The sequence below is a fragment of the Urtica dioica genome, chromosome 8 (genome assembly GCF_054948205.1).
Source record: "Urtica dioica subsp. dioica isolate 48M chromosome 8, U.dioica_male_clone48M_v1_H2, whole genome shotgun sequence".
Taxonomy (NCBI): domain Eukaryota; kingdom Viridiplantae; phylum Streptophyta; class Magnoliopsida; order Rosales; family Urticaceae; genus Urtica; species Urtica dioica.
In genome coordinates, this window is record NC_142763.1 from 31,715,069 (window position 1) to 31,742,194 (window position 27,126).

The window sequence follows — 27,126 nt, forward strand, 5'->3', positions numbered from 1 at the left end:
TTAAAATTTCTAAATGGCCAATGTTTCGTTAATTTTTTGTAAATAGCCACGTAAATCTAATTACGCATAGTAAATTTCTAGTAAATAATGTTGGTTACGTCATATTTTTGGTTATTTACGAAATATTTATGGCTATTTACGAAAAATTTACAAAACATTGGCTAAAATGCAAATTCATGTTTTTGTGGTTTATATCGCTAAATATTTGTATAAATATTATAAAGTTCATGTCCATTTTCATGTTAGATTAAAAAACGACTCATAATTTTAGATCGAATCTCAAATATTAGATTCGATACTCTTTCAGACTCTGTTAGACTCTAATACGATACTCTAATGACTTTATAAACATGGTTAAGTTTTCTCCTATGTTCAACGTTAGAATCCTAACAAATAATGATAGATGAGCGGTGAAGGAGTATGAAAAGAAGAATGATTGTAAGAAGAAGATGTTCGACGTGAAGAAGTTGAACGCAGTGGTTATGCGGACAATAGTGCCATATGAACTCATGTTATGGGCATCTGTGTAAGCGGGTTACTGCCATCCGTTGTTTGATGTAATTATGTTGAGAATCTTCTCGACACTCCATCATCCCCTTGTAGGAGAGGTTTGCCATTAGTTACATTTTTTTATGGGTTTTGAAGCTAAATAGTAAATTTAAATTAATAAATTCATAAACTATAAAAAAAATTTGTCTAAAATTAACCAAATAGCCAAAATTTACCAATGTTGAGCAACTAATAGGCACTGTCAAATTTTTTGGGTGATTTAGCAAAATAGTCAATTTAAACGTTGAGAATTGCTAAGTAGCCAAGGTTTGGTAAATATTAGGTAAATAGATTATTTTTTAAGTTTAAACTCTATCAATAAATTAGACTTTATATACATTGTCAAAAAAAAATTATTGACAATGTTAAAATTTTATTGCTAGTGTAAAACTTTGATTATTTTGCTAAAAAATTTAAACCTTGGCTATTTCAATTACTTTAAGACGGTTAGTTATTTTACATAATATTTTTATTTGATGCTTGATAAAAAAAAAATATCTGTAAAAAAATTCTAATCTGTTTATGATAATTATTTCTTTATATAATTTTTTTTTTATGATAATTATTTATTCCAACGTGACTATTTGTTTTTCGCGTCAAATCAGTTATTGGCATGAATATTTATGGAATTGGGTGGATGGTTTTTGCACTATATCCATAGCACTGAAAATGCCAAAAACAGCTGAAAAAGAAAGTGCGTTCCTAGTAAGCCCATGAATTACTCGTGCACCACTTCCCAATACCAAATTCCGGGTTCAATTTTTTTTTTTTAATAATATTAAAAGAATGATCATTTAAAATTTTTTGGACAAAGCCAGCCATGGACAAAGGGCTTTAACCTACAACGGTGTTTTTGCGAAGAAAAATCGTAATCGGTCTTCACTAAAGCAATTAGCTCGCTCGGCTCATGTTCGGTTGAAATTGGAAATTGAGCTTCTCTCAACATAACGGTTGGAGGTGACAGAGGCTCTGGAACCTCGTGATGAGGAGGATGACGACTTGGCCCTGAAACAACAATCCACACTCATCACTCGTCGTTTTTGTATACGCAGATGAGACAAGTACGAACCCCACAATCGAAGCGGCGAACCATGAGGAGCAAGGTCGCCGGGCAAGATGTTAGGGCTCATCTGGAATGTCCCGGGGTTGGTGAGCCCTCAGACGTTACGAGCTCTCCTAATCTAAGTGGAGAGTTATCGACCGGAGTTTGTGTTTCTGTCAAAGATAAATCTGTCGCGAGGAAGATCGGAGAGAGTAAGTGTGGCGTTGGGATTTGATCATTGTCTCAACGTTGACCGTGTAGGGCTCGGTGGAGGGCTGTTGTTGTTGTGGAAGGAATCGATCACATGTCGAGTTAGTTCATTTTTGCGTTACCATATCGAAAGCTACATGGAAGATGAGAACGGGATAGATTGGAGATTTGTGGGGTTGTACGGGAATCTAATGGCCTCGCAACGTCGTCATTCCTGGGACCTCATTCGCAAGCTGTGATTCATGCACCACAGGCCATGGCTGTGTGGTGGAGACCTTAACGAGGTCTTTTCAAACAATGACATTCACGAGGGTGGTCCCCGACAGCCGGGCTATATTAAGGCTTTCCAAAAAAAATTTGGATGATTCTAATTTGCAAGACGTGGGGTACGTGGGGAAATTATTTACGTGGCGAAGAAATACGTCTAATGGAGTAATCAAGGAGAGGCTGGACCGTTGTATTGGGAGCTCTGATTGGCTCGAGCTCTTTCCTAATGAACAAAGTTCACCACCTGAACTTTTGAGGTTCAGATCATCGACCGCTTCTCCTCGATATTGAAGGATCAGATTGGAAACGGGCCAAGCTTTGGGAGGGTAAGAGCTAATAAGCGATTATTTTTCGAAGCGGCATGATGCGATGAGGAGGATTGCGAGCAAGTCATCTATGAGACTTGAACTATGGGATGTGGTATCGAGACGACATCGAGTTTTGGAGGGGCTTTCGCAACCTGCCGCAAGGAGCTGCGGAAGTGGAGGAGTGACAAGTTTTACTTACTCAAACGAAGGATTGAGAGACAAAAGATAGTCATCGCCGAACTAGAGAACAAGGTCGGGGAAGTGGATATGCAAGCTGCCCGACGCGCGAGGAACGGCAATTAGACGCACTAGTGGAGAAGGACAAGCGATATTAGAGGCAGAGGAGCCATGTGACGTGGTTGAAATGCGTAATTCTCGATTTTTCCATCAACATGCGACAAAGCGTCAAGGAAAAAATCGAATTCGTGGGTTACTAGATGGGCATAGGATTTGGAGAGAAGGAGACGTGAGGGTGGCCAAAGTCGTCACTGAATATTTTGAGAAGATTTTCTCTTCAAACCGCCCTTCCCGGAGGCGATCGGGGCAGTCACAAAAGGCATCCAACCACGTATTGCTGAGGAGATTAATGAGATTCTTCTAAGCCTTTTTTCTAGGGACGAGGTCAAGAATGCGGTCTTTGCGATAAACCTATTGAAGTCTCTCGGCCCAGACAATTTTTTGACTCTAATTTATCAGCGATTCTGGGAAGTAGTGGGTGAGTCCATTGCCCGGGTGTGCCTCGACATACTGAACGATGGAGCTTCGATAGCACCCCTGAACGATATCATCATTACTCTAGTCCCCAAAGGAGCGATATGTGTCTGGGTATGCAACTATAGACCCATTGACTTATGTAATGTGGCTTATAAGGTGATCTCACGGTGTCTTGCCGAGCGGATGAAGCAAACAATGGGGCTTGTTATTTCAGAGAATCAGAGCGCACATTCATTGGTGGAAGGCTCATCACGGCTAATGTCATCGTGGGATTTGAAGATTCGAAGGAATGCACGCTATGTTTCACGGTAGATTCGGGAATTGAGAATTTATGGCACTAAAATTGGATATGACCAAGGCATATGATAAGGTGGAGTGGGAGTATCCTCGAGCAGTCATGCGAAATATGCGGAAAGATGGGTGGCAAAGGTTTTGAGTTATGTCTCGACCGTGAGCTTCTATATTAATATCAACGGCTCTATATTTTTTTTCACTCTGCCCTTAAATCATTGATTCTCTATTGAAAAATGATAAGTAGTCATCTGAAACACTGATTACACTAATACAACCATCAGCGATGATTCTTGAGCGCTAATGTCTATAAGTTTTCCACTCTATTAATCCTCGACTATTTGTCTGAATCTCTCGAGCCAAGGAGACCAAATGGTTACAACATGCCTAAATTTATCGATCAATAATTTGACTTTGATGATATGGCATCAACCGAATGTTACCGCTATTATTAGCAAATATTTACGTCCCAAGTTTTATCATAGCCTCCCTAAATAATTTTAATTGTCCCTCCTAATTGCATTTCTGTAGCACAAGTGTTGCATCCATTTTTACATACGTCCAAAGTTTAGGATGCAGCGGTCGAAGAGTAAATTTATTTGAGGAATCTTAAATATTCAATGCAGATGCAGGTTTTTTTTTTTTTTTTTTTGCAAGGCATTTGTGTATGACCACATTTTTTTATTACACATATGCATTATTAAGTATTGTCGGTTTACCAAAGGACCGAGGTAGGAAGCATTATCATTGTACTGCGTTTGTTAAAAAGGTAATAATCAATTAGCGTTAAAATTCCCATCACTTTCTTAGGTACATTAGAGCATAATAAGATCATGAAAAGCACAAAGTGGCGCTTAGATATAAATAAACGTATAGAGCTTGGGAAAAGCATGTCTTAAAGTTTAAAGTTTCAAATACTAATGGAGAGTTCGCAAAAGCAATAAATAAATAGATAATAAAGGAGTAAAAGGTACAGCAAAGCAAATGCTTTCAACTTTTCTTAAAGTTCTCTTATGGATGTGAAGAGCACTCTAACCTGCCGTTTTAAAAATTTCAACATGTTTATTCTCTGGCCAGATTTGATTTAGATTTTCTATCAAATTCAAGTAATAAAAATCACCATGGACTGTTTTGCACAATTCCATAATTATAAAAGAAATATGCATTACTACTATAGTAAGATGTAAATTCTTTATTTTTATTTTATACTTTTCAGAATACGTTAATCCAAGGAGAAAAAAAATTAGAACCGGTTAGCAAAAGATCTCTAATTAAAATTTCGTATCCAGCCCGTTTAAAATATTGAAGAGATATACCAATAAAATCTAAGAAATTTTTCTGTCTCATAACAACGTTGCTTGATTAAAAAGGACCGGATGTGAAATAAATATGGCATTATATATAGGTTGCTGGGGTAGAGCTCTGTCTAATACATAAATACGAGCGTTTATTCACACACACACACACACACACACACACACACACACACATATATATATATATATGAAAAATCTTAAAATTCTGATAAGCCTAAGTCAATGGTCAACCAATTTTTTTACGAGTGTAATTTTTTTTTTTTTTTTATAAGGGGCTTTTCAAAGGGATATATTAATAAAGCCAAAAGTTTACACTACAAGAATAGCGCAAAGGAAATTTAAAAACTTATACAGAAAGAAGATGAAAAGTGGACCACAAACAATTATAAATACAACAAAATAACTTGTTAATTACCCGTCTATGCAGGTCAGCAGTTATTATCAAATTATTACACGCATGAGTGGAAACGCCAGTCTTCGCCTATTGCAGATTGCAGTTTTAGGGATCTTGTCCTACTAAGATCCACGCCCAAAGAAATCATATCTTAGATCTGAGATTTAGATCTGAAGAACTATTTAAAACCACTCCAATTAAAGATTGGATAGTATAAAATCCAGATCTAATAAGTCTGGATTATTGAAATATAATCAAATGAAAAAGAAAAATATAAAGAAGAAAATAAAGATAAAATGTACATTCCCCTAGGTCGAGAGTTTTTCATTGGTCGAGACCACCGCAGTCTCCGTATCTCATGGGAGGCGACGGTAGCGAAGATTGAAAGCCCAAGTCTTGGTTTTTTTGGGAGAGAAAGCGAGGTGGTTAGGGTTATTTGACCAGTGTAAATATTACATATTTCAATGTTTAAATGTTACTCTTTGAATAAATAAATAAAAGGTATTTATTCTCCCTTCTTTTGAAATGCTAGATTTCTATGCCTCTTTCATATATTTCTTATAAGGAAATATCATGATTACTTTAAAGAAAATAAATTAGTTTTAACCAGTTATTTTCTTTCAAAAAAATCTGAAAGCAGTATATAACTTAGATCGTCACAACGCCGACCGGCGGCGACACCGGCGTTGATTTTCTCGGATTTTCCACTGCATTTAAAACTTTGGTTTAATCCATGATGATGTAAATATTATGGATAGTTTAGGTGGGTCTATGCTCAGTCTAATTTTTGTTACCCTTATTTGACTCGTTTGTAGTTTGGAAAAATTGTGTCCAAGATGTCTTATATATTGTTGAAACAATATGTTTCTGGTTAAAAGATCGTAACAGATTCGATTATGTGAGTATTTTGCGCAAGTTGAATTTTTTAATTCGCTTCCGAACTAGGTTACTAATATTGTGCCACTTTATTTATTGCTTTTACCTATATCCATTTATCTGATCAAATCTATTGTCTGCTATAACACGTAACACCTTAAGAGAAATCATATAAATAGTAGATACATAATTTAAGACTCTATTTTAGCTCTAGAGAATGTCTTTGATAGTATTCATTTTGGTTGGATTAATAGAAGGACTCAAACTTAATAGCTCGTGAACTTTGTTAGTAGGCTTACAATTATGTGCCGTTGTGTGTTAATGATGAAAGAATCAGTTATTTTTTTTAAATTCCTTGTTGAATTTAAAGTTTATATATTAAAAAATTTAGATGTAAATGATTATAACAATTATATAATATAAGACCTAATGTTAGAAAAAAAAAAAAAATATATATATATATATATACAGCACATTACTAATCTTAATTAGAGGTAGGGTCATAGTACTTTTTTTTTTCTTTCTTTCAATCACATCAAACCATGGATTGCAATTTTCTTTTCAACAAAACCTCCAATAATCATGGTGGTGGTGGTCAACTATATTGCTCCCAAGTCCTAATTAGTTATGGCATGGCTAATTAAAACAATTACGATATGGCTGAAAAAAGTGTGTCTTAATTAAAATATCCCTGGTTTGAATACCCCATACGCTTTCATTATTAAAGTAACAACTTCCTAATCTTGGTCGTAATTATTATGCTGTGATTCCATTAAATTTATAGGTAGTGTCTGTCCCTCACTATCTTTTGTTAGGTTGTTTATCGAATTCAGTGACCAAACTGAAAGAAAAAGTAAAAGTTTAGGGGCTAAATCAAAACTAATCAATTTTTAATTAAATTAATTGAAAAATTAGGGATTAAATTATAAATACAAATTCAGTAGAGCTTTACAATAAAATGACCGGTTAAATAGTATTTGTGCAACTAGTTTTTTTAATAGGGTATTTGTGCAACTCAACTATATCATATAATTAAGGTAAAGTTGCTCGTATGGTCAATTTAAATTTAATATATTAAAATTATAATATGGTTATATGATAGTTAAAAATAGTTCAAACTGTAACAAGGCGAACGTGTTATATTATGTGACACATATACATTATCCTATTTTTTTAATATTTGAATTACTAGATGATAAATTTTTTTATATAGTTTCTTCTTTTATTTAATTAACTTTCATTTAGTTTAATAACAAAATTCTTTATTCATTTTCAATTATAGTTCATGTTGTTTTTATGCTTTATTTTTCTCCATTTAGCTACTCACTTTTAAATTTTCGTCCAAAATATTAAAAAAGCACAATAAAAATTTAATCTCAATTTTCAATTATAGTTCATGTTGTTTTTATGTTTTATTTTTCTCCATTTAGCTACTCACTTTTAAATTTTCGTCCAAAATATTAAGAAAGCACAATAAAAATTTAGAAGAAATTCCTTTTTTACCCCCTGGACTCATTCCCCGATTACATTTCACCCCCTGGAATCGGAAATGTTGCAGAATTAATCTCAGAACTTAGACACGTGTTACAACGTGGCACTTCCGTCAGTATTTGGACGTTAAATTATAACGGTTTGATGATGTGGCATGATTTTAAAGGCTTTATTGGTGGAATTATGATTTTACCCCTGACTTAGTTGATTTGAAGTGAAAAAAAAAATAGAAAACTAAAATCGAAATGAAATAAGCTACTTAAATCGAAAATCCCAAATCAAAACTCAATCCCATTCTGAGCTAAACCCTAGATCGCGAAAAAAAAAAAAAAAAAAAAAAAAAAAAAAAAAAAAAAAAAAAAAAAAAAAAAAAAAACATTCTTCCCGAAACAAAACCCTAATCCAAGCTTATTTCTCTGATGTTCGTCAATGGCGTCATCTTCCACGAGTAATTTCTCTGACGTAGCCGACGGTGGCCATTCCGATGACAAGCAGAGGCCGCGGTGTCGATGCAAGATTGCGTGTGTTCTGCGCACGGCGTGGAAAGGTGATTATCCTGGTCAGCGTTTTTATGGGTGTTCAAGATACAAGGTAATTCATATTTTTCTCGTCTTCGTTGTTGTTTTGGGTTACTGATTTCGTGGCCTTATTTTGTTAGCAGAGTCCCGACGATAGAGGTTGTGGTATATTAATTTGGGTTGATCCTGAGATGTGTAAAAGGTCAGTTCAAATAATTCATGGTTTACTTAAAAGGATTAACAATCTTGAAGCTGCTTTGAAACAAGTTGAAGTGTCAAAGAATGATGTTTATGGCGGAGACGAAGACGAGCTGAATAGACTGAGGGAGATGATAACTACAGAAGCGCAAAAGATCAAGTTTTATATGGTTCTCGACGTGCTTGCTCTTGTTTATGTCATCTGTTTCAAATAAGTATATATATGTTATGAATTAATTGTGGTTGTTTATGAAGTCTGTGAATATTCTAAGTCTGTTAAGTGAGACTGATGTAATTGTCAAATTATGTTGTAATGTATTGGGGATTATGATAATTGAAGTTTGGTCTAAACTTTGTAATTGGTATTTTGTAATGGAATGTTGTATTTTCTAGGTCGGTCTAATACATTGCCAATAAAAAGACATAAATTTGATACATTGTCAATACAAAAAGAACTAGGTTTGATACACATAATTCATACACATAATTCATACAAGTAATTCATTGTTTTTTCATTGAGTTTTGTGAACCCGTCACCCAAAAAAAGATACTGAGTTTTGTGAACTTATCACCCCAAAAAAGTGCTTGACTTTTTTCACCCAAAGCCAGTACATCATCCAAAAAAAAGGATTTAATTATCTTTACATCCAGTCTCCAAATAAAGTTCTTGGTAGAAGGCCGAAACGCCTAGGTGGGGCCCGGTTCAGTCGAGGACTCCGCTGCAATACGAAAGGTTATGAGTAATGACCACAAAGCACAGAATTGGGTTAAGTAGTTGTTGAGTTTACCCTTAACGGTGCTTGTTGTGCCGGTTGTTGAGTTGATTGGCTTGATCCACCACCACGTCCACGGGCACGTACGTGTGCATCCCTGGCTTGACGTTGTTCTTGTCTCTGCAATATCAAGAAATGTAACCACATTTATAGACATTTATAATCTGCCAACAGAGTTACCAACATGTGTACAATCTTACCAAAATTTCTTGTTGTCTTCTAAAACATGTAGTGAGGTTGTGGCCATACTTTCCACAACCAGAACATTTGACTGTGACATGTTTCCTGGTCATTCTAGTCCCACGTGGTGGCACAACCTCATCGTGCTCGAGTCGTCTTAGTTTTTTTGGCCTTCCTGGTCCTACTCTGTTGGGAGGCATTCGCATAGGTGTCTTTCCTGTCTCGGGCCACTGCTCCATGGGATTAATTGCACAGATTTTGTGCTTGTAGATATTCATGTATGTTGACTTCTTGTAGCATTCACTAATGTAGTTATCTGGTTGATCGTCCATTTGCCAAATGCACTGAATTGCATGAGCACAAGGAATACCTGACAAATTTATGGATTAATAACATGAATAATATTAGTGCAATGAATAGTTCAATGTCGTGAAAATTACCTGACAACTGAAAGCGACCATAAGAGCATGTCTTCAATGCCAAGTCAATTCTATACATGCGACCATGCAGATTTGTAACTTGATACAATGAATCCCCACACCATTCAGCAATGTTTTCAGAACTCAAGGTCTTGTTCTTCTCTATGACTTTGAAGATTCTAGGTCCTATGTCCCCATGCCACTTCTCCACAGTGAGGCGTTGTTTGGTCATCCTCTTCATTAAGTACATCCTAATCATCTCTAGCATAGACAATATGGGTCTCTGTCGAGCTAGTAAAATAGCCATGTTACCATTGAAACACTCACAAAGGTTGTTAAGGAGTATATCACATCTTGGGGTAGTTCTGAAGTTGGCTCTTACCCAATGCACTGGATTCTTCTCACACAACCAGTTGTAGGCTTCCTCATCCTCATCCTTGATTAAGTTCATCTCTTGGTGAAACTTCTCCACAGAATACTGCTTGGCTGCGGCCATGACCTTGTGTTTCAAGAACTGTCCCTTAAACACCTAACCAACATAGGTCAAACAAACAAGAAACTCTTAACTTCTTATGCAAGCTACTGAAATCATATTTGAAAATTGAAAGTGTTAGAAGTTACTTTACCCGAGTGAAATTGCTTTGCAAGTGACGAGCACAATGCCTATGCTCAGCTTGCACAGAACCCTCCTCCCACATGCCATTGAGTGCCTCTATCAAACCCTTTTGTTTGTCTGTTATGAAAGTCCAATGATATCCATTGTAGATGTTGATGTCATCTCTCAAATAATTTAGAAACCATGCCCAAGAGTCTTTACACTCTGACTCCACGACAACAAAGGCCACAGGGAACATGCCATTGTTAGAATCAATTCCTATGGCCGTGAGAAGTTGCCCACTATGTTGTCCCTTGATGTGGCAACCATCCAACCCAATAACTGGCCTACAGCCAGCTTTCAACCCTGCCTTACAACCATCATAGCAAATGTAAAGTCTCTTAAACACTGGATTACCTTCTTCATCTGCCTCTGTTAAGAACTCGATTGTTGTTCCTGGATTGGTCTTCTTCAACTCGGCTTCATAGTCCCACAACCTGGCATATTGCTGAGCATAAGAGCATTCAATGATTTCCAAAGCTTTTTTCTTAGTCCTCCAAGCCTTATTCCTCGAATACTCAAGTACCAGGTCCTTCTGGATTTTATTCATGAACTTGATAGATGACCAGCTCTCATTGTCCTTGAACTCCTCCAGGTACTTCTTGGACATCCACGAAGCAGTACAAAATCTATTCTTGTTTGTTCGAGCACATGTATGCTCTGGTACATAGGTCCTGATCTGGAATGATGTGGTATCTTTCATTTCAGACGCATAGCACACCCACTTGCATGACTCCTCCTTGCAAACTGCTCGAACTCGGTTTCGATCATTCACTTTGAACTTCAGCTCTTTGCCTGCCTTGATAGAATACTCCCTTACGAAATTTTTGAAGACTGCCCCACTTGAAAATACCATGCCCAACTTAAACTTGGGGTCTGCCATGTCAGTGTCTTCACGGAATTCTTGAAACCTGGGGAGAATTTTCCTGGACAATTTAGTAGGCTTAGGCTCAGGCTCAGGCTCATCTTCAGTAGACGACTCATCTTCCAACACAATGTTTTCCTCCTCGTTATAGTCACTGTCTTCGTCAGAACCGGCTTCATCATCAGTAAGAGCTACCTTTTCTTTGCCCTTTAATCCTAGACCACGGTCAACGGCAACGCCATTGACTTCAACTTCGTCTTCACTGTTCTCAAACCCACTGTCTTGCTCAAGGTCATCAAGATGGTCTTGACACTCCTCAAACTCTTTATTACGGCCCAAGTCATGTGCTTGACTCTGGCCCAACTCCACTTCAGTCTGCCCCAAGTCATCAACTTGACTCTGGCCCAACTCCACTTCAGTCTGGCCCAAGTCATGAACTTGACTCTGGCCCAACTCCACTTCAGTCTGGCCCAAGTCATCAACTTGACTCTGGCCCAACTCCACTTCAGTCTGGCCCAAGTCATCAGCTTGACTCTGGCCCAACTCCACTTCAGTCTGGCCCAAGTCATCAACTTGACTCTGGCCCAACTCATGTTGTTCACTCCCAACTTGACTCTGGCCCAAATCCACTTCATTCAATTCTGGTTCAGGGTAAGTCAGGTCTTCAATAAGAACTTCAACGTCATGCTCAGGGTCTTCAACTTGACTCGGTGCCTCATCCACGACTTGACTCTGTCCAGGCTCTCCCTCTTCAACTTCTTCAGGCTCTTCCACTTCAAAGTCTTGAACTTCTTCTTCTTCTTCAACTCCAGGCACTGGGGGCAATAGTCCAGGCTCTTGTACAACAGATGCATCTTGTACGGGGTGATCAAGATACAAATTCAGTTCTTCAGACTCCTCATATAGCTTTGACACTGCTATAAACAGGCTCAGATCACAGTCCAGGAAAAATAACTCCCCATAAGGTTCCAGATAGTACACGGGAATCGCTGAGTATCCAAGACTTTTCTCTACAATCTTGTCTAGCTCCAACAACTACAGTCTGTCCACGTCTACGTGGTCTACGTAGTCAATCCGACCACCAACATAGGTCAAACGCTCATTCACCACTTCCACTCTACCCCCGTGGTGAACTTTGAACGTGAACATACCAGACCCTTTAACTGAAACAATAATCAACCAATTTTTAATTAAAATCAACCAATTTTTAATTAAAATCAACCAAAGCAGTATTAAAATACAACTACTAAACAAATTCAAAAGGACAAAAAACCAATAACAGACTACCACCCACCACTGGTCCCCCCATTAAAGATTCTAACGCTCAAAACTAAAGAAACAACAAAACAACGGTGGTCCCTACTCAGATTCTTTACGAAATCGAAACATAACTCCAACCAAAACCAGACAATGTGGTCCCTACACTTTTCAAACCCTAAAAACAGATATAAAAAGGGTTTCTCACCATATACTGGTCTATTATTGACCGACGCGCTCTCTGATGAACTTCTCTCTCGACCAGCTCTTCTTTTCGTCGGAGACTTGGGTTTTTTTCTCCGACCCTGTGATTTCTTCTTCGAGTACGCCATCGGAGACTTCGCTGGCTGGGTTTTTTTCTTTTTCTGTGCCGGAGACTTCATTCTGAAACCTCCTCCACTGCTGCTAGGGTTCGATTTCGCCGGAGATTTGGATGTCGAAGGTTTCACCATTTTTCGCGAGACAAGAACAAACCCTAGATTTGTGTACGCGGGATTTGTTCTTTCATTATTAAAAAAATTATTTATATTTTTAAAACAATTGTAATATTTAATAATTATTCTACTAATTAATATATCTAATATTATTGTTGTCGGTCGTTTTCGGAAAATCCGAGACGCCAAGAAGGCACGTCGCTCAAAGGGCCGATGGTCAGGCCGGAGGTCCTGAAGAGCGGCAAGTCTTCAAGCCCTCGCCCAAACTCTTGACTTCTTGAGTCGAGCTTAGCCCCTCGAGTTGAGACTTGAGTCGGCTCCTCGAATCGAGCCTCGCTCTTCGAGTTGAGCCTTGAGTCGATTTCCTCGGGTCGAGCTTCGCTCCTTGAAGTTGAGCTTCGAGTCGGTCTCCTCGAGTCGAGCATCGCTCCTTGAGTTGAGCCTCGAGTCGGTCTCCTCGAGTCGAGCTTCGCTCCTCGAGTCGAGCACCAACTCGAGTCCTATCCGTCAAACAAACATTTGTGTCATAACCCAAAATACCATGCCCACAATAGTTCAACGGGCCCGGAAGCGAGACGGTCGCAAAAAGCCCACAGAAACGAAGCCCAGCGCGCGCCGCGGGTTCTGCACCGCGCGCCGCGCGCCAAGGCTCGCGCGCCGCGCAAGTCGCGCGCCGCAGGTTGTGCGCCGCCGGTTTTGGCACCGCGCGCCGCGCAGGTCGTGCGCCGTAGGTTGTGCGCCGCGGGTTTTGGCACCGCGCGCCGCGCGCAGCGGGTCGCGCGCCACGCGGTGTGCGCCGCGGGTTGTACGCCTCTTCTTGAAAAGAGACGCGTTCCTAGTCCCACATGGACGCCGAATGACCCTCTTAGGGTCCTCAAACACCTATATAAACCCCCTCCCATTGAGGGGAAAATCATCCCTTCATCTCCTATCGACACGCTCGATTTCTCACTCTTCTCTGCTTCTCTGGATGCCATATTTGGCCTGAAGCAGTTTCTCTCCTCTCTCCCCCATTCTCAGAGGTTCCGAAGCACTCACGGGGACTTCCCAGATGTCGCTCCCTCTGACCGAACGTTCTCCGGTGCTTAAGCACGCCCCTAGGGTTCTCGACTAGAGTTCCCCTCGCGCGTCTAACGCGCTAGACGCGTACGCGATCTCCGAGGTTCTGAGACGCTGCCGAGGACTCCTCGCGCCCCGTCTCCTTCGTCGAGCACGCTTCTCCGCCGAGGTTCTACGCCTCATACTGCGTCTTTCACGCTTGAACTACGTTCTGACCTGATCCCACGCACGGGTACGTAGGCAACCGACACCCAAGGCACAGTCACTCTTCCTCCTCACCCCCTACCTCTCCCGAGAGGCGGGTTGATCGGAGAAAACCCTAGCTCGAGACTATCGAGTTCACACTCTTGGCCCGGGTGCGATCACTTGGTCCGGCCTTGGATCGAACCGCCCGAGGTTTTAAATAGTTGTTCATTTTCGTGCGACAACAATTATTTAAACAATAAAAGTATTCAGTATATGCAAAAGTACACTTATACCCTTTCAGACCAGCTCACGTGTTAAACACGTGACCACTTAACGTCCAAATGCTGACGGAAGTGCCACGTTGTAACACGTGTCTAAGTTCTGAGATTAATTCTACAACATTTCCGAGTCCAGTGGTGAAATGTAATCGGGGAATGAGTCCAGGGGGTAAAAAAGGAATTTATTCAAAAAATTAATCTCTTCATAAAACAAACATATAATTAGCAAAATAGTCAACTTACACGTTTAAACTTGCTAAATAGTCAACGTTTCGTAAATCTTAGGTCAATAGTCACTACATTTTGTTTAAAAGCGTAATTTTACAAGAATACCCATGTACAACATTTCCGCCGAAAACCGATTTTATTTCATTTTAAATTTAAAAAATATATTAAATAACCAATTTAAATTAGTAAAGATTGCTCAGAACAAGGACATTAACTGACCAAATCAATTACCACACGTTAAACCTCATTCGACTTTATTAAATTTCATATAAAACAAAAAACAAAAAGACGATCAGAGAAAAAAAAAAATTCTCACCGCCAAGAAGAATCTTGAGAACGACGAACTTCTACCGGGATAAAAAAAAATAGAGAAAAAACAAGACGAACTTCTACAGGGATAAAAAAATAGAGAAAGAACAAGAAGACGAAGATTACTCACCGCCGACTAGAATCTTAGAGACGACGAAAAGCATAAGTAATCAATAATCTTGGTTTTTCTCTGTTTTCCATGACAAAATACTCTTGTACCATTTGTCGATGGCGACCAGGAATGCAGGATCCGTCAAGGCCAAGGTCAAGACTAGGGCTGAGGTTGAGGCCGCGGACTGCGGGATCCGACGAGGCCGATTGCGATCTTCTTGGCATATGATTCAGATGAAGACTGCAGGATCCGACGAGGTCGAGGGGGAGGATTGAGTTGCAGGATTACGAGATCCGACGAGGCTGAGATGGAGGGCGAAGACTGCAGGATCCGACGAGGTCGATGACGGTTACGGTATTCTCGACATAGGCTCATTGAGGATAGGAACGTCTCCATCGAGCGAACGGCTGAGATTAGTTACGATCGTCTGTAAATAGTTGCAACCAGTTGTAAATAGGTGTACATAATAGTATAAATTCTTGCTGCATATATTTTGGGCACTAATAAACTAATATGATTTCAACCATTCATGTAATTATGTAGAAAATAATGACCCTTAATACGATTAAGTCAACTAAATAATTAATTTCTAAATTTAAACACATAGACAAATTTGTTAATAACTTTGAATATTTCGTAAATATTTGTTAATACCTATAAATGTGAACAACGATTTTAAAGAGCACTAAATCAGAAATATAATTGTTACGCATATTTTGGGCATTGATATGCTATCAAGAATCCATGAAATAATGTAGAAATAATTGCTTGCTATATTTTTGGAAACATAAAAGAAAATTTAAAATTCAAATTTTGAAAAAAATTGCCTTACATAAACTGCCGAATTAATAATCAAAATTTAAATAAAATTTCATAAAAAAAGAGGGACAAACCTGAAACGCATAAAATTTTCTAATAGAGCCATTTCATCTTTATGGCTATTTACCTAAAATTTTACGAAACGTTGGTTATTTAGCAATGTCAAACGTTTAAATTGGCTATTTTTCTAATAAATCCTAAAACAAAATATTTATTCGTGACCTTTTTTTCTTCGAGACTTATTTATGAACTAATCTCCAATATTTTCATTTTTACCATTCCATCGTTAAACTAAAGCATTTCTATTTTATTTTTTTCGTTCTCGCAATAATTTGACTTTAATTTGAACCTAAACGAAATAAAGTAAAATATCCTCGACAGAAAATCCAACCGAATCAAATGACCAAATTACTTCAAGAAAATTTGACGATTAAAATTATAAGAAACACCAAAATAGTATTTCAGCAAGAATATGAAACTGAATAATTTGTTGCAATTAGTTAATCTCTTAGCTTCTTTTAATATTCTAGTTAAAATTTTATTTTATTAAGAAAATAGTCCACTAAGTCGAAATAAATTAAATTAATTAAAACAGTTAATTAAATTTATTTCGACCAAATTGAAGTAAATTAAATTAGCTAAAATAATTAATTTAAGAAAAATTAGACGGACTAGCCAAATTCAAACGTTGAGATTGCATTTTAGCCAACATTTACATTTATTTTAATTGCTCCTAAAACAATTAAAATGATATATGCGTATCAGGTGGTCAATGAATGGGAATTCGATACTAGTAAATGAGGTTTGGAACGAAACTTTAATGCTTTTGACGAAATTGACAAATCTGGAGCCAATGATGTTGGAATAATATGGTAAAAAGCTTATCTATATCCGTAATGCGTGCTAATGTTCTACATATAATAAAAAAAAATATTTGTCCTCTCCCTCTCGATTAAATTTGTCTTCCCGCTTGGTAGCACTTACATAGACTATAACAGTAGAATGCCGATTGAGTATATCTATAACTAAACCTAGCTATCGGCACGAAAGATATCAGGCGGAGGGACTTCCGATTCAAATTGCTTCATGAAAATGACCGTGTTCCGTGCTTACGAAAGTGACATGAATGGTTTCCAACACATGTCGGTGATGGTCATTGAAGCATACAGAAAAAATATTTCCGCAGGTTTATTTATTTATTTTTTATTATTAAATCTGGACTGTTGGACGTAAAATCCAACGGCTCATATTCAGTTTGCCATTAATGGTATATGAAGCTTTTTTTTTCTCAGTTTTTGTTTGTTTTCCGATGAGACTGTTATGGCATCGAAAATTACCACTTCGGATAACTCGGAAATTTTGACCTTAAGAGAAAAAAAAAATTATGTTTCTGTAAGCGTCGGAAATTTGGGTCGTCGAAAACGGTGCTTCCGATACCGTCTGAGAATTAGTATGAATCTATATATCATTAAGTTTGAAACATATTTTTACATTAAAAAAATATTATAATAATATATTTTAATATTTAACTTCCTTAATTTCATTATCTACTAGTCGTATTTCTATAAATTGATAATGTAATTATGCAAAAAAAAAAACAAAAAAAAAAAAATCATCAAGTATTTTTAAAAACTATCTTAATTTTTTTTTAATTTTGATAAACTTCATTATATAGATTATATGGATGATACAAAATTGTTTCGTTAAATATTAAAATTCAAAAAGTAAAATTAAATAATAAATAATTACATTAAAAAATCATCATAGTGAATATTTAAGTTATATTGAAAATAATTTTTTTTAACATTATATAATATGAAGGCAGCCTAGTATGAATTCTTTAGATATAAAATATTAAAATAATGTTACGCATTTGGTGTTATGGTTTACACCAAATGAATAATTTTACACTAAATTTAGTGTAACACATTATTTATTTGATCTAATAGTTCCAAAAAAATAAAGTTTTGGTGTTACTATTTGTGCACTTTCACACCAAATAACACCAAATATGGTATTGGTGTCACTCATTAGAGGTGGTCTAACGAAAGGACAAATTGAACAAAATAACAAACAAAAAAATACTCATTTCCATTACAAATTTGAAACTCGTACTCTCTCTATGTCTTCTTGGCGATTTGAATTCTACCATCTCTCATCAGATATTAGAGTTCTAATTTGTATCATCATATCTATCAAATATTTATAAAAAAAAAATCCGAAACGAAAATATCGTCCTTATGTCTGATATTAGAGTTCTAACTAGTGTCAAAAATCCAGAAAACAAAATATCTTTATTCACGGTTCGACACATTTCATTATATAATTAGATTGGGTTTATAGAATTTATTTACTTCATTCCAATATCTCTTTCTCCGGATTTAAATTTATTTTATTGTGGTGTATGTAGTGTTAGAGTTGTCGTATCTTATAATATATTTGCGCGATAGTGTTAGAGAAGTGCAAGTGCTATAAGTAAATCAAATTTAATGCGTTAACCATATTTTTCCAACACTTATTGATGATATAATTGTGATGTTATATTTGAGATAGCAAAGTATGAAGACAACGTGTGTTATTATGAATGCAATTTTTGGTAGATAGCAAAATACAGAAACAGTGTTTAATATACTTAAATTTGAATTTGCACTAATTGTATTGCTCGAGGTGATTACCACAGTGAAATATATGCGCATTATTTCAAATAGTATAGAGTTATTGCATCAATATTAAAGTCATATTCTATCAATATTTTTTTTATATCGTATGATTTATCTATTTTTTTTCTTTCTGATTACAAGTGCAATGATATCAGCACATAAACTGCACGGATCTTCCACACCGTGACTTTTCTTTAGAGCTTTTTTGAAATTTCAAAACTGATGAACATTATACTTTCTTTTATGTTGGAAATAGGATATTAATTTTAAAGTGGAAATGACTAGAAAATAGATTGAGAGCGTTTATAATAAATTGTCATAATTGAGAGAGGAGAGTAAAGAATGGCTTAAAAGACGTTCCAATTGAGTCGGCACACCTTCCAATTTACGTCCATAAAGACCATATGGTCTGTTCGGGTCCCACAGCCCCAACCAAACCATCAATGGGTTCACTTCCACTCCATTTCGCGCCTGCTAAATACTCACACAATTATTAAAAAAAAAAAAAAATTAGAACCATGGATCAAAATTACATGATATATTAACAGTGCAAGCTGATCAAAATTACATGATATATTAGCAGTGCAAGCGTTATGCAAAATTACAAATTACAATATTTAGTACAAAAGCATTAAACTGAAAGAAAATAAATCATCTATTTATAAGGAGACTGCATAAATAAGCTCAAACTCAAGACCCCCAATCAAAATATATGTAAGATTATCATTATACCAAACTAGCTACCACTACTAAAAATTCACTTAACCTCTTCCACTTTCATCAATTAAAGTACTTATTAAATATTGCAATACTCTTTGGTTACAAATATGTAAATTTGGGCGTAGACCGTTAACGAAAGTCTCACTTTCAATAAGTCAAAATTTGGGCATAAGTAATTATCCATCATAATCTATAGAGATATCAACTATCGACATATTATAATACTTTCTACAATAATATTTATAAATATCTCAAATTATATCTATATATTATAAGTTTATTCATATATATATATATATATATATATATATATATAATATTTTTCTAATCAAAAGATAGATAGTAAATTGAAAAATAATTTTAACTTGCATAAATTGAAGTTAAAAAAATCAATTATACACTGTAAAAATATTGTCATTATTTCTTTAATTATCTAAATAGTTTGATTAACATTTCAATGATAACTATTTGGTTAGTTAATATAGTGGCTTCTTTTTCTTATCCAAAAGTGAGTTTAAGATAATGAACTTGGACATTGGTACCAACTATATTTTAAACCTCCTAAAAAACACTAATTTTACACCAATTTAAGTTCGAGGAAATGGCGGCAAAAAGACCAATGTTTTCGGGTTATTACACTTATGTATCCAACGTTTAAAATTGGTGGATAAAGTACCCAAACCCAAGAAGTTACTACTCCGTTGGTACCTTGGACGTTAAAAATGAACGGAAGGCGACGTGGCTGCATCTTAGGATACTTGTGAGAATTTTTTGTTTATTAATTACCTAAAAAATAAAATAAAACATTGCAAAATAGTTTGTAAAAAAGAAAATAAATGAATTAATGGAAATAAAACAAATGAAATGACATACAGAAAGCCCTAAAACATCGATCAAAATCCCTAAACCTAAACACACAATCGGAATACAATTCATAAAATCCACAAACAGAGTCACAAAATACAACTGCATTCTATATTAACCAAGCTCATAAATTACATATTGACTGATCATAATATCTATACACTACCTGTGACCAAGTTCATACAGGACAACTGCATTCTATATTAACAGAAACCAACACCATAAACTACAAACCATACTGAAATAAAAAGGTCCAAACAAAACAGAATTCAACACCATAAACTGATTTTAAACTACATAGAAACTGATCATAATCCCGACCACGACTCCGAAGAAAAAAGCTATAAAAATTAATCGCAATTTCAAGCTTTGGTTTAGTGGAGTCTTGCTGATTGCTTCCTCTTCTTCTTTGCCCGCCCTAAATCTTGAAATTTCGAATTGGAATTGGTTTATTCTTCTGAGCAAACCAGGTATGACTTGCTTTGATCTAGCACAAATTTTAGGGTCTATCCACTGAAAAAATGAGCATTGTTCCTCACGCTAAAATTAAGAGAAGAAAAATGTTGAAGATGTCATCCCGGATTCAAATTTGTCATCAAAATGTTGAAGATGTCCTTACCCCATCCTTGTGGCAGCCCAAAAATCTTCTCTTGGGATTCAAATCAGTCTAAGATGTCCTTTGAACGACTTGTACGCCACATTTACATATCGGAGTATTTGTGCCCACGTTCATCCTTGTCAACGTCGATTCTCCACTTCCACGTCCATGTCGCTGACTCTTTGTGCTGCAGCGGCTCATGAACGAGGAGTTTACTTCTTCCATTAACTTGATTTTAGTGTTCAGAGGTAGAAGAAGAAGAATTGGGAATTTCGGTTTCTAGGGTTTACAAAAAATACGATTTGGGAAGTAGCAACTCATTTCATTTGTTTTATTTCCATTAATTCATTTCTTTTCTTTTTTACAATGTATTTTGCAATGTTTTATTTGATTTTTTAGGTAATTAATATACAAAAATTCTCACAAGTATCCTAAGATGCAGCCACGTCGCCTTCCGTTCATTTTTAACGTCCAAGGTACCAACGGAGTAGTAACTCCTTGGGTTTGGATATTTTACCCACCAATTTTAAACGTCGGGTACATAAGTATAATAACCCGAAAATATTTGGTCTTTTTGCCACCACTTCCTCTTTAAGTTCTAACCATTTATACATTCTCTCTCTTGCATCGTAAGTTGTTATTGTCACTATGCATTTGCATTTACCATCTCTACTACACTCGCCAGAAATTTTCCTTTTTTAAGAGGTAAAAACTAAAAATCACCGTTACTTATCATCTAAAAGAAAATTAAAGATACAAACCTTCCTCATGAGTCATATACCACTCTCGCCACTCCAAAGTCCAAACTTAATAAACATTTTCCAGGAGACACGGCAATTTCGAGAGAGGGAAAAATAAAAATAAAAAGTCTTCTACCAAAAAAAAAAAAACAAACTCCACAATCTCTCTCTCTCTCTCTCTCTCTCTTAAACCATGAAGACCAACACAAAGCTCATCCTCCTCCACCCTTCCCCTCTCCACCACCACACCTCCGCCGCAAAACCCACCGCCGCCGCCACCGCCGCCGCGGCCTCGGCCCGTCTGTGGTTCATCTTCCTCCTCAGCTTCTTCACTCTGGCCTTCACCCTGACCCTCATCAACACCACCCTCCCCTCCCACGGCGGCGCCGCCAACCGCGCCGACCCGTTCTCGTCGTCGTCCCCGCTTCCCGCCGCCGTCTCCGACGCCCTCCTCCACTACGCCTCCCTCCTCTCCAACTCCTCCGACGTCGCCTCCATGTCCCCCGCCGAGATTTCCTCCATCGCCGCCCAAGTCTCCGGTAACGTCCTCGCCTTCGGACTCACCCGCGAGTCGCTCCTCTGGCGAGCCCTCAACCACGCCGGCCGTACGGTGTTCCTCGACGAGAGCGAGTTTCTGGTCTCCCGGTTCGAGCAGTCCCACGCCGGCGTCGAAGCCTATGACGTCAGCTACACAACTCGCGTCAAGGATTTCCCGCGCCTTCTTTCTTCTGCTCGATCCAGCTCCAGAGATGAGTGCCGTCCAGTCCAGAACCTTCTCTTCTCCGATTGCGGACTCGCCGTCAACGATCTCCCCAATTTCGTCTACCAGGTTGATTGGGACGTTATCGTGGTCGACGGTCCCAGGGGATATTTTCCGACTGCTCCGGGACGGATGTCGGCGATCTTCACGGCGGCGGTTCTGGCCCGGACCAAGCGTCCCGGCTCACCACCGACCCACGTCTTCGTTCATGATTTCGGGAGGGACGTTGAGAGGCTCTTCAGCGACGAGTTTCTCTGTGAGGAGAATCTAGTCGAGACTGTCGATTCCTTGGGGCATTTTGTCGTTGAAGCCATGGATCCCCATTCCGTCAAGTTCTGTTCGAAGAAGAAGAAGAAGAAGAATTCGAAGACTCTGGAGTCTTCTTTTTCTCTGCCTCCGTCGTTGAGAGAAAACGGTGACGTTGATCACTGAGAGAGACTACAACTAGGAACTGTAATTATGTTTTTTTTTTTTTTTTTTACCAGATTTTACATATTGTGAAATATCATGGTTAAAAGGTGAAGTTTTAATCGGAAACGTGGAAAGCAAAACTATCCTGTTTCCGAACATCTTCCTGAGTCGGTTTGTTGTGTGTGTTTGGGAACTGTGAGAAATTGGTAAGCAAAGAAAATGGAACAGAGTTCAAAGAACAATTATCCATTTGTTTATTTGACTATTTTTTTAATCGCCTGAGTTTGACGTGTTTAAGAAAAAAATACAGAACAAGATCAAAGTTAGCTTAACTGAGCTTTTCATCGTACTAACCACTAAGTACTACTAACTAACTACCGATCCACCGGCTTTCTTTGTTTTCGAGTTTCTTAATTAAAAACTAATTAACGGTTCCAAATCACCACTAGTAGTGCTTCTGTTACAGGACGAGACTTGTGTATAATAATTTATTTATAAATATTTGTTTTTTATATTCAACTTTTTATGCCACCGCACTGGTGAAAGTGAAAGAAGACGAAGGGGAAGGTGTCGGTGGTGAGTGACGAGAACAACTGTTTCACAGTTTATATGGAATTTGTATACATTCGATTTTCAACGATTATTTTCGTCACGCGCTATTCTAGGGCGTGGAAGGCAGCGACAGTCAGTAATTGGCCTCGAAGCGCGTGTACTTGAAATAGTTCAGTTGAGTTTGGTGCTGTTGGAATTTTAGTAGATTTGAATCATTTTGATCTTGTTGGTTTTACTTTTTACTCCTTGGATTTGGATGAACTTTGCTCGTTGCAGTAAGTTTCCTTTCGATATTTTATCACGTGATTCACGTCACAAAAGCGTAAGTTACGGCCGAGACAAAACAACAAAAAACAGACGATGACTTTGGGATTGTTTGTAGGGGTGTGTGTCGGTGGTGCATGTGTAAATGACGTCCGTATAGAATATACATTAGGATTATGACTAATTTAATTTAAATTAGAAAATAACAAATCCTAGCTTAAAAATTCTATTTTGAATTTGTGCTTTTAAATGTTGATGTATAGGATTGACAATTGCAAACATTATTCAGTAAAATAGTCTAAAATATTACGTAGTTTGAATGTTTATTGATCTTGCTTATGGTGTTTTGCACTATGTAATAAGATTTTTCTTATTTAAAAGAAAAATAAAATTTACACTAAATTAGATAGTTAGCATTTTGAATGTTTGCTACTCTAATGTCCTGAAATGTAGGTTAGTCATATGTGGTGCAGCCTATTCTCTCCCCCTTTGTCCCATAATGTCTTCCCCGACGCCGAATTTAATCCTCTATGGCATCTCACGGTTGGGCTATCGCCATCGATGGAGAAGTCAAGGAGGTCGCTAGACTTGAAATTCGTGAAGGTCTCAATAGTGGAGGGATTTTTTTTTTGTAATGAAGACGGAATTATCGCCTTTCTGCTTATATAGGTATTCACACGCTTTTTATCGTGATGAGTGGCTTTCGGGTGTTTTAATTTATCCACCAAACTTTAAAAAAATTTTAAACAAGCAATGAAATTTCTCTAAATATAGTTTATATGATTGTGTCACACACGAGGTATCATCAATATCGATTAGAATTTATAAACGTTTACAACTTATTGTCTTAACTTTTTTTTTTTTGGTAGAAAAGGTGTTTGGTGTGTGTATATATGAGTTTTATATTCGTTATCTTACGAAAAATCTTGTGTTTTTTTTTTTTACAAAAATTTAGGTAACTAGTCAGTTTAGACATTTGAAATTGCTATATAATTAACATTTGATAAATATTGATAAATAGCTAAAAACATGACGTGACATTCCTGGTTTGCCATTTTATTGAAATAAAGAGTGAGCTATTTACATCAATTTAAGCGTATAAATACGTGGATATGACTATTTACCAAACTTGACTAAATAGTAATTTCAAAGTGTAAATATGACTATATACTTAATGAATCTTTATTTTTTTATTTATTTTTAAATATGGCCTTAATTTGTATTTCACTGTTTCCCCAAAAGGCCATCAATGGGTATACTCCAATGAAACCAAATTTGTTGCATTGTATTGCTGAAGTTGAACTAGCTGGAAGTTCTAGCCAAATAGCAAATTGAAATCGATGTATCCGTAAAATAGTCTAAATTTGTCAAAATTAGCAAAATAACAAAAAAAAATTAATAATAAAATTCAGGAAAGTATCTTATAAATTTATATACGTGTAAATTTCTTATATAGACTTGTCAAAAGATTTATTTAAAAGTCAAACTTTAACTATTATTCTAAAAATTTCATATTATGCTATTTTGCAAATTAGTTTTGATTGGATTTTGTGTAATTTATTTTTTCTAATATGTATTCATGCTTATTTAAAAATACGATAAATATACACATGCTATGTAATGTATTAGATTTGATTACCTACTACCGAATTCGTAGATTTCCAATGTTACTATTATGAGTGCTGTTTTATTATTAGCAGCTTTACAAATTCAACAAGCGTATGCATGTTAAAACTTATTAAGCAATATTCTGTTGTTATGCGGAAAAATTTAGTCCAACGGCTGATAACGTGACGTTTCCTTAAACTGGCGTAATTTGGGCATGAAATAAAGTAAATTTGCGGAAACAAATATGAACAGTTACCCAATATATAATATATTTTTTTTTATAATTAACCCAATATATAATTCTCGCTACTTGTGTTCGGTCTTAAATCAGTCGGACAAGGCTGTTATACAGGATTTAGGCCAACTCCAATTGTACGCCAAATCACCAAATTTGGTGTGATTCGGTGCTCCAATCGCACGGTAAATGTTACGCTATATATAGCGTTATACACAGTATCACGTCATATATAGCGTGACATTGTGTACACGTCAAATGTTTTTTTTTAAGTATTTTAATTATGCATTAAACAAAAGTTTTGCATATTTTGGTCTACAGGGATCTAATAATGATATTAATGTGCTAGAGGCATCCCATCTTTTTGCTAATCTTGCTGAGGGTAATGCTCCACCGGCCAATTATGTCATTAATGGAAAAGAATTTAATATAGGTTATTATCTAGCTGATGGTATATACCCAAAATGATCGATCCTTGTTCAAACTATTCACGATCCCCGTGGCCCAAAAAAAAAGTTGTTTGCAATGAAACAATAAGCATGTAGAAATGATGTGGAGCGTGCATTTGGAGTATTGAAGTCAAGATTTGCAATTGTGGCCAGACCATCCCGCTTATGGAGTAAGAAAGTGTTACATGATATCATGACATCGTGTATTATTATGCATAATATGATAATAGAAGATGAATGCGATGTTTGTCCAACCATTGAAGAACGAGCCGAAGTCCCAAATGCAGAAGTTGAGATGACAGACGATGAAGATACTCGATTTCAAAAATTCTTAGCTCGACACCGACAAATCAAGAATAGAGATGCTCATATTGAACTTCGAAATGCATTAATTGAGCACTTGTGGAACGAATATACTAATTCTGATAATTAGTATGAAGTACTCTGTATTTCAAATGTAAGTTTTTTTTTAATTATTTAGATGTAATATGTTTTTTAAGTAATGTAATTTTTATTTCAGAATTTTATTATTTTAAATTTTTTATTTTTGTTAAACATTAGCAAGTAATAAATAATTTAATCACGTAATTAAAAATAAAGACACTATAATTATTTATTTAAATATTTGTTAATAAAAAGGTGTATAGTGATAATAATATAATAATGGTGAATAGTATTTTTAGTGTGAAATTTGGTGTTGTGGTTGGAGTTGGAAAAAAATTTGTTGCTAAATCAACACAAAAATTATGTTGATTTAACATGCTATGGTTGGAGTTGGTCTTAGAGAATTACTGATAAAAAAAGACACACTAAGAAAATAAATCGAACTGGAAAAAAGCTGCTTACACATGTCTGACCCGGTTTAATTTGATTTTAGACTGCATTTTGGAAAAAAAGCTGCTTACACATGTCTTACCCGGTTTAATTTGATTTTAGACTTCATTTTTTCTTTCTTTCAATAAACTTATTTACGGAGAGAAAAAAAATAGCTCAACAAATATCTTAAGTATTAACATAAACATTTCCTCAAGTGTCTTCATATTACATATATAATAAAATTCAAAACATCATATCATAAAAAGACTAAATAAAAAAAAATACAGTGTAGCGAAATATCCAAAATGAAACTATGAGATTTGTTTTTAGCCTATGTTTCACAACTTTTAGGGAAATAGCCAACAGACTTATGTGACAATAATTAAGGTCTGATTTATCTTTATTTATTAACAAATTCGTCACTTTCTCTCTCCTACTTTTTTCTTACATTTTTTTTACATAAAAACTTCAAAAAACCATATCTATCTCATATGAACTCGAAATTGAGTGATTCCAAATCCTACGGATTCGTGACGCCGAGATATTTAAAAATAGATCCATTGTGTTTGATGAAAAATCATGTTTAATACCAGATGTAGAAAAATCACGTTACTACTTAAATATGGAAATAACTGGAAATTTTTGAAATTATCAAAAAATAAATGGAAACGTAACTATGATGCATTAAACATAATTTTTCA

The 27,126-nt window shown here is 36.3% G+C and overlaps 1 protein-coding gene and 1 pseudogene across 1 annotated transcript; both read left to right on the forward strand.

The window, feature by feature from the left end:
- The first annotated feature begins 21,365 nt into the window (after nucleotides 1-21,365).
- Nucleotides 21,366-22,743, forward strand: LOC149389218 (protein IRX15-LIKE pseudogene; annotated as a pseudogene).
- Nucleotides 22,744-23,847: 1,104 nt separating this feature from the next.
- LOC149389219 (uncharacterized) lies at nucleotides 23,848-26,159 on the forward strand. Its single transcript, XM_089622586.1, has 4 exons — nucleotides 23,848-23,920; nucleotides 25,257-25,345; nucleotides 25,482-25,611; nucleotides 25,699-26,159. Exons 1-4 carry the CDS (start codon nucleotides 23,848-23,850, stop codon nucleotides 26,040-26,042), a joined length of 636 nt encoding a protein of 211 aa, XP_089478712.1. The 3' UTR covers nucleotides 26,043-26,159.
- The last annotated feature ends 967 nt before the right edge of the window (nucleotides 26,160-27,126 follow it).

Excerpts from the sequence above, each read along its gene's own strand:
- LOC149389219 (XM_089622586.1), top strand. The coding sequence starts at position 23,848 with ATGGCATCTCACGGTTGGGCTATCGCCATCGATGGAGAAGTCAAGGAG. Across the intron at positions 23,921-25,256 it reads TAGACTTGAAATTCGTGAAG|TCGGACAAGGCTGTTATACA; the intron begins GTCTCAATAGTG and ends GTCTTAAATCAG. Across the intron at positions 25,346-25,481 it reads TTCGGTGCTCCAATCGCACG|GGATCTAATAATGATATTAA; the intron begins GTAAATGTTACG and ends TTTGGTCTACAG.